The sequence below is a fragment of the Habropoda laboriosa genome, unplaced genomic scaffold (genome assembly GCF_001263275.1).
Source record: "Habropoda laboriosa isolate 0110345459 unplaced genomic scaffold, ASM126327v1 scaffold804, whole genome shotgun sequence".
Classification (NCBI taxonomy): domain Eukaryota; kingdom Metazoa; phylum Arthropoda; class Insecta; order Hymenoptera; family Apidae; genus Habropoda; species Habropoda laboriosa.
This window is the reverse complement of record NW_017100896.1, coordinates 75,211-83,638: the sequence shown is the minus strand read 5'-3', so window position 1 is coordinate 83,638 and position 8,428 is coordinate 75,211. Positions and strand designations below refer to the sequence as shown.

Below are 8,428 nucleotides of genomic sequence, written 5' to 3'. Positions count from 1 at the left end.
CTGAATATCTAATAAAAATTAATAATCTGTTAGGTTTAAAAAGAGAACAGAATCTGTACGATTTTTTAAATAGAAACCAATTATATTTTTCCTGTAACTTCAAAAAAATTCGTACAATGTGGCATCAAAAATAGAAAAAAAAATTGTAAAATTGAGAAACTTCTTCATTTTCAATTTATTTTTACAACACGCAGAATCACTCTCCGCCCCGTTATACCACGCTTCCTGCCCCACCCAGTATAATCCTCTCACGAAACATCGATAAAAAGTAACGATAAAAATTGATCAATGAGAACCAAGAACCACATACCAGGGCTAAAGTGTAACAAGACTACTTAGCCAGTAGCGTTTTCAGCTAATCAATCATTTAAACGATTCCACTAATTAGTAATTACAGTCTGTCCACGTTTCACTCTGCATCACAAAGTGCAAATCTCCGAAACGACGCAAGAAATTAGACAAATGAAAATTTATCACATGTTTCTTTTCTTCTTTTTCGCCGTCTTTAAAACACTCGTGAATTCAGCACGAAAGATTAGAACGCAGTGAACGATCAGACGTGCCGCATAAAAAGCCTGGGCATCGCGATAAAAATCGCGTTCTAGGGTCTCTCGTTAGTGAAAGTGCGCCGGATACACGCAGAGGAGAGCCAAAAATGGATGGAAAAAAGAAAAAAGAAGGAATATAATGAAACTCGGTTAAAATTATTAACGAGAAGCTCTAACGGCCTGTGACTCATTGCCAGTTACGTTTATGGGGCATCACATCACGTGCTCCTACGTCCAATGTGACCACAACTATTACGTATTCTGGAATAACGTAATCCTTTCCATCGTCACGTAAGGTCTTCCACCTCTGCTACTGTGTGCTGTAATTTATTCGGCCACGGTGAATACGCTTTTCGGTACAATGCCCGGGAAACGTTGAAAAGCTGACGATTAAAAAGACCCTATAAACAAAATGCGCTACGCCAGAGTAAAATCAGGCATTTCGAATGTATACAGGGTGATTATAGCAACTGAGACAGGCTATAGCTTTGTTCCAAGTGAGGTTAGAAAAAATTATAGAGGAAAACATTGCACTGTAGTACAATTCTTTTCAAAAGTGCAACTGCACTTTGTTTTTAAATGGAACTACACAATCCTTTTTTACATAAATTAATTGTTGAAGTAATCCTGTGAGTAAAAAGTATAAAGTATGGTCATTGAACACTCAATACTTTACCAGATATTCAATTTCTTTTTGAATTTACTGCAGGAACTCAAATGTTTCACCAGTACATTCTAAATAACTTTCATATGTTTCTTGACACTGTTCATTAATCATTATTATGTATAATAATGTATAAAAAAAAAAACGATGAGCATCGGCTAGCCAGCCGGAAGTCACGAGTTCGATTCCCGTTGTGTCCCCTAAATTATTCCTCGTCTCCTACGGTATTGTAGAACAAAACTGTTATGTCGTTCAACATGCGTTAACTGATGTTAAAATTGAGAAACCACCATTGTTAATTATTATCTAAACTTAAAGTTATGAAGAAATATTTAAATGTTAAAATTTAATAAAATAGAACATACTTTAATTCTTTGTCGTTAGTGAATAACTGTTTAGCTCGTACAAGTCGCTGACACTGGTAACCGACAACTGGCATGCAATTCACGCTGCATAATTGTATAAACATCATACAATGACAGAATGAATGCACTCAAACCGTTAATTGAAAAGTTACTCTCGCGGAAAAGTTAAACACGTTAACGTACGCTTTCATTTTACTCGAAAAGTCTGACGATAAAACAACAAAAAGAACGAAACAGTGAATTTTCCCCGCGAAACTTGATAAAATAACCTACAATCTCGAAAAAAATGCAAAGCAGCTTTATATACGATAAATACGTAGCAAGCTTTATGTTTCAGTTTTAAATTACATTTTTCTCTTTTTAATTTGAAGGATCAATCGTAAAGTTGCGCCTTCGAACGACGATAATAAAGACACTAAACAAAATCGATTGCACATGAAAAATTGAAGTCAAACAATTCAAACGTTATGCATTCTCGCAAGAATATTGACTATTGCAATCAAACGCCGCAAGAGCGCAGCTCTTTCCTCGTTTGTAAATTTCACGAAGAGAGTGAAGTTCCGTAACTTTCCACGAGTGGTAAACGATAAGGCTATCGAATTAAACATTTCATATCTTCGACGAATACAAAATGAATACAATCCATTCATAAACGACACAGGACAGAAGCATCTGTCATGTCTCGTGACTCATGTTTTTTTTTTATTAGTACACTAGCAATAATGCGTTGCTTTAGAAAAAGAAAAAAAAACAGCGAGCAAATATCTCGTTACAAATAAAATGTGAAATCGTATAGTAGAGATCATAATCTGTAAATCTAGAATAGAAGTAATTCTTACAGGTGTCTTGCTAATAAATATTTAAGTAGCTACTGCGAAGTGATGGAGCTATTTGCTATATAAGCAAAAAAGTGTTGCAACGTAAATTGCCGCCAAAAAAGTAACCTCTACCATATGTTTCGCATCAAGATAAAATTTGTTTCATACCTTTAACAACTGGTATATTAAATAATGCACTATTTTAGTGGTTTTTATATTAATATCAGTGTTCTGTCTGTAGAAACAGAAAACGTTCGATCTTTGTTTAGCACAGTTTATAACACAGTCGCGAAGGAGACTATTTTTGAGATTTACGACGTTAGCTTACCTTTAGAACTGTTTACATATTTCTTGGCGGGAAAATACTTCGTTAGATAAGGTTCTAGAATTTGTATTTCATTCGTTCGCAATAACCGAAGACGTATCATAAAGTCAATTTCTGAAGGGCTAACTAGAAATCGGTTTCTAACGGTACGCAGACCGATGAGTCAGAACCCGATGGAAATTCTGCACCGTTGCCAAATTTCTGAACATCGCGCGACAGACCAGGTATCGCCGCTTCAGAAAAATGCGCATTAAGGACGCACTGGAAGGACAACCGCGACATCTATGTATTAGACGCTTATTGATAATTTGAATTTTTCTGCACTAGCCAATCAGCGATCGAATAAATACGATTTCGTCTTCCATAAAGCGTATATCAAATGATTCTCTGAATTTTCTTTGTGCAATTTGTTATAAATCCTTCGTTCGTTTTTTCTCCCCAAGATACGATTGCACGATCGATACACACTATCATCGATTACGATGACGCATAGATCTAGTCACTGAAGATTTTACAGGTGATGCTTCAATTCAAGATTTTATGACTCGAACGTTATTTGAATACATTACGTGTGCAAAGCTGTTTTTCCACTTGAAAAACGTTTCACTAAATATCCAGATAAAAATTCCATTAGGAATAGGTTAAATGCAGACAATGTCAAGATATGTTCGCGTGCTTTAAAGTAACTTCGAAGTAATTAATTAGAAGCACTAGTACCTATGTAGGTGTACTTTTTTTAATGAAAGTTTCATTAACTTTTTTCATATTTCACTTTATATTCTATATTTCTACGATGAAAATATTGCTAAATAATTATCGTATACAAACTGTGAAGCATATGACTAGATATCACAACAATTTAAACGATAATTAACCTTATCACTAACACAAAAACATATTATACAACCGTACCAACTTTTATATTTCACATTACGTTATAAAACAAAATTGTACCAAATATTAATTACGTTTATAAAAAACTTTCAAAAATCCTATGCTTCATATTTACGAAAATTCAGTTTCGCTACTAACCTTCGCAAACTACATCGATCACCTATCATCTGCGTTCCTAAATACATTCCAATATGTAAATAACTAAGTACATCCAATCAGTTCACTTTATTCCTAAATTTTTAGCATCAGAAACGAACCACCAAGCGAATATACAAAAACTATTCGTTTTCCACTACACAACAGATCAACAGTAATATCATTTACGAATGCCAATTCACGGAACTACACGATGTACAGAGAAACGCTTTATACGCGTATAGTGCGTTTTTTCGTAATGGTAATACCAGAAATATGTACGTTAGAGAAGTATCTTCTTCCATGTTAGATTAACCCACACACTTCCCTTTCTTTTCCCTCTAAAAGAAACAGATTAGACATAATGACCATTGTGAGAACAAATCGTCCTACAGGAATGCGCAATTTGTCTTGCATAAGTGTAAAGGAACGCACTACATACTATGCAACATCATGGAAGAGAGCACCACCTGTTGCAGTCGCCTGTTGCCCGATCGTTCCGCAACCGACCAACGGACGTGAATAATCCGTCGCCTTGCACAAAAATAATCAGTGATCTACCTCCTTTCTTGTTCGTTGTGCGTCGTTTTAATCGCACGAACCAAGAAAAACAAATGAATGAATGCATCACATCGTTTTGTATTTTTACGTAACTGATGATTAAGAATGAAAGAAACAGCGCGTTCTTTGTATAGTAATGCACTTCAATGCGTTAACATTTGGCGTTGCGATGTTTTTACCAAGTATCGAATTACTTTTTATTGATTATCTTTTGGTGTAGATGGAATGCTGTTCTTTATTTACCATAGAAATTTTTTACCACAGGAACTATTTTACCGTAGGAAAATCCTGGAAACAGATTTCAAATTTTTCACTTTTTTTAAGTGACCTTACCAAGCTCGGAGAATTCTTGAAGAGTGAGAAAATAGCAATAACGGTAAGAAATAGAAATTTTTGGTAACTCTTATCTTTGGAAATATTATCAATGAGCCATATCACTAAATTGAAGTCACTCGAATCGGAAATACTCGGAACAGTTATCAATGCACCATGGTGTATCGGAAACGAAGTCTTACGTAAAGATCTAAAAATCCCAACAGTTAAGGAAGAACAGGTATGCAAAAAGGTACAAAGAAAAAATTGCAACATACCCAAACCTGTTGGTTGCAGAAGCGTACGAAGCTCAAATAAAAAAGAAGACTAAAAAGGAAGCATCTCACTGACCTAACCATATAAAAACAATAACAGACAACTATTGAAAGTTGAATGTTAGAAGAATTTATCAAATGTCCAGCTGGAAAAATTGTAAAGTCCATAACAAAAAAATATATAAAAAAAGAATTTTGTAAGTCAAAAGAATTATAACGTTACGTTGCTCTTTGTGAATATTTGCATTAACTTGACTTGAATGTTAATAAGTATCATTTTAAAAATGTACATAACTTTTTTATGTAAAATGGTGTATGATAGTATATATTTATCTTGGATGTATTTTATTTTTAACTTGGTTATCGTCAAATTCTTATGAAAATATTAACGAATTTCCGTTATGAATATTAACGTTCGGCAGAATTTCCATTGCACTTAATTTATCATATATTATACATTCCGTTACTTTTACTTTCCCGTATCTACACACATATTCAATCACGATGTGAAATATAATTTTCTCAATGAACCACGACCAAGAAATTTTAGAAAATACTGATGTAACTTCCTGAAAATTCATACATAATAATGCAATAACAATATAAATCATTCATTCACCAAAATGCAACGCAATTACTAAATAATTTCAGATAGTTTAGACAAATGTATTAAAATTTCTTTTTATTTCTGTAATTTGCAGGTTAACGACATCCTGTGCATTTTCTCAGACAATTTTCGGAAGATTTCAAGACGAAATAAATCGTCCTTCTTGCAAATGGATATTGCATGACCAACACCCCGGTCTGTGTTCGTAGTTTTTCATTAACTCACGCACACTCGCCCACAGTTATAGAAAGTAGCCCGCATTAAAATCTAGCCATTAACAAGCGATTTGTATGCAAACCCGAGCTATTTTCTATTCGCTGAAAATTACGGTAATGATACAAGGCTCTGTCAATATCTAGAGCGTAGACGAAGAGAAGGACTTCTGGAATTTGTCATAAATAACGAGACTTCCTGTTTGATGTAATATTTATAAGAGATTATTGAAACCAGTCACTGTTGGCTGAAGTTCCATAAAATCAGCCAGAAGGCAAAGGTGCTTGTACATACATACATACTTTATTTGCTCTGTGTACATTAATAAGTTATAGCTGGAATGATTGAATATATCGTTCGTCCGTTTAAAAAGAAAACGAACAGACCAAGAAAGTATCGGCCGTAATTATCATTTTTATTTCACGATAAAACGGGAAGAAAAATATTCTCGTTTCGAAACTTATGATTCATACTAATAGATTAGCGCTACATTAACGTGTAGCAGAAAACCAAGAAATCTGCAGACATTACGATTAGACAAACCAGACACTTTTTCCACGTGCAGCTATTGAAGAAGCAAAGAAACCAGTTCGATTTCTATCTTCAGGAAAATTGTAAATTTCTAATTCCATGTTCTTGGCATATCTCTTAATTACTTGTCACATTAAGATAAAATAGTTAGAGCAAATTGTAACTATCATATGTAAATTAGGTTTACCAAGTAGAAACTCGGTGTTAATGGATACTTCAAGTATATTCAATTACGTTGCATTTACTTCGATGTACGTTATTGTGTTCGGATATTAGATTGTAAATACACGTGATTTAAAAAAAATATCACGTGCATTTGCATATTTTTATTAGATATTTTACAATTGAAACTTTGATAAAAATGTAAATTTAAACACTCGAAGATATATTACTTCTCATTATCGTTTGATAACCACTTTATAAAATATTTTATAAACAAATTTTTTACAGTATATTATAACACGTTACGCAGCAAAGTCATAAAACTTGTTAGAAAAAGGGAAAGAAAAGTATTATGTTAAATAATATTTATATGTTATGCGTCAAGTATCGGTAAAAATTAAAGAAAGCTATAAAACACTGTTATAACACATGTCGCTATTCGCCTAAACTAATGTGCCATCCACCGTTTGACGTCATTATTAATAATGAGGTGTTAAACGTTGCACAAACTTCTTGTCACTACAATACCAAAAGGTACAATCTTGTAACAAGTTATAAAAACAATTTTTTTTATAACACTGTATTGTTATGAAATGTAAACACAGCTGCGATCTCGAGGTTCGTTTAGAGTTTAAACCATACGAACGAATGCTCGGTCGCTACTCACCTCGATAAAATTCAAGTTCAAAGAAACATAAACAAATGCCGAACGCAGGAAGAAGTGAGGACAGAACGAACGCTTATATCAATTTTATGTTTCTTTTAAATTACTTCCTAGGCGTATAGAAATTTACTAGTAAAAATTATTTACAACGCTCTAACTTACTTCTTTTTTGCCATAATAGAAAGGATCACTCAATATGGAAAATGAAAGAAGACAATTAAAAAATATCACACTTATTGGACGATTAATTAAGCACATGTAGAAACACGTTAAACGCACCTTCAAGAACTCATCTAAAAAAAAAGGACACTATTTATCCTTTATGCTAACGTAAGAAACAAGGTGGATCCTCCTTTCTGTGTAAACAATTTATTATACCTCTCTCAATTATCTCCAAATTGCTCAAGAAGCACTCTTTGCACCTTTAAATGTTTATACAAAATATTACCTTCTATTTAGTTACATACATTTCTCTTTAACACTTTCAGATCTACATACATACTGTTTGTCCAAATGTAGATACACATAATGTTAACATGCACAACAAGTGCGTATCACTGATAATCCCACAAAGGGTTTCACAGCACTAAAAAAAAAAGAAAAAAAATCATAAGAGCAAGAAGGAAGAAAAATAAACACCAAGGTAAATTTTCCTACGTTACAAATCGTCGTATACCACGTTCTACATAATTCGAACACATCGTCACAGTCGAGACTCACGCGTTGTGTTAAGCGGTGGTAGAAAGTGAAGTATATAGTAGTAACAGTACGAACCATTAGTCCGTAGATCCTCGTGCGTCGGTTGAAAATGGGAACGATGCTGCAGTTGGAACCCGTAGGCAGGAAGCCACGGATTCGGTCCGTTCACCAAGTCTATATCCGCCGTGTTGATCCTGGTAGGTGGCTCTTCGTCGTCCTCCGGCTCGACGTCGACATCGATGTCTACGTCGACATCCACGTCGACATCGACGTCAACGTCAACATCGAGGATCGGCGAGGACGCAAGTGTCGCGGCCGTCGACATCGTTGTTGTCATCGTTGCCGAGTTCAGCTCCTTCGTGCTCATCTCCAACCGAAGGAGACAGAGACGTGGCCAGCTGTGTTTGGTGACTGCCAGTCATTAACTGCTTCGCCGAACTGTGAACGTTCTTTCCGCGTTTCCTCGCCGACCCTCATGCTCTACTCTCGAACCCTTCCGGCCACGAAGTCTTCGTTCTCTGCAACAGCGAATACGAAATTTCAGTTTGCATCGTATTTTGTGTACATATGAAATGTTTTTTTTCTTTTTTTTGTTTGTTTGTTGATAGTCGATTCGATAGAATTTCTGTGCGTACTTAGAGTAAGAGGTGGAAGT

At 34.7% G+C, this 8,428-nt stretch overlaps 1 protein-coding gene across 1 annotated transcript in view; it reads right to left on the bottom strand.

Moving 5' to 3' along the window:
- LOC108577489 overlaps positions 1-8,158 on the bottom strand; it is a 20,406-nt gene extending 12,248 nt beyond the window's left edge. The window contains exon 1 of the mRNA XM_017940648.1: positions 7,849-8,158. Within this exon, the coding sequence (XP_017796137.1) occupies positions 7,849-8,140 (292 nt within the window). The 5' untranslated portion in view covers positions 8,141-8,158. The remainder of the gene's footprint in view (positions 1-7,848) is intronic.
- Between the last annotated feature and the right edge of the window lie 270 nt (positions 8,159-8,428).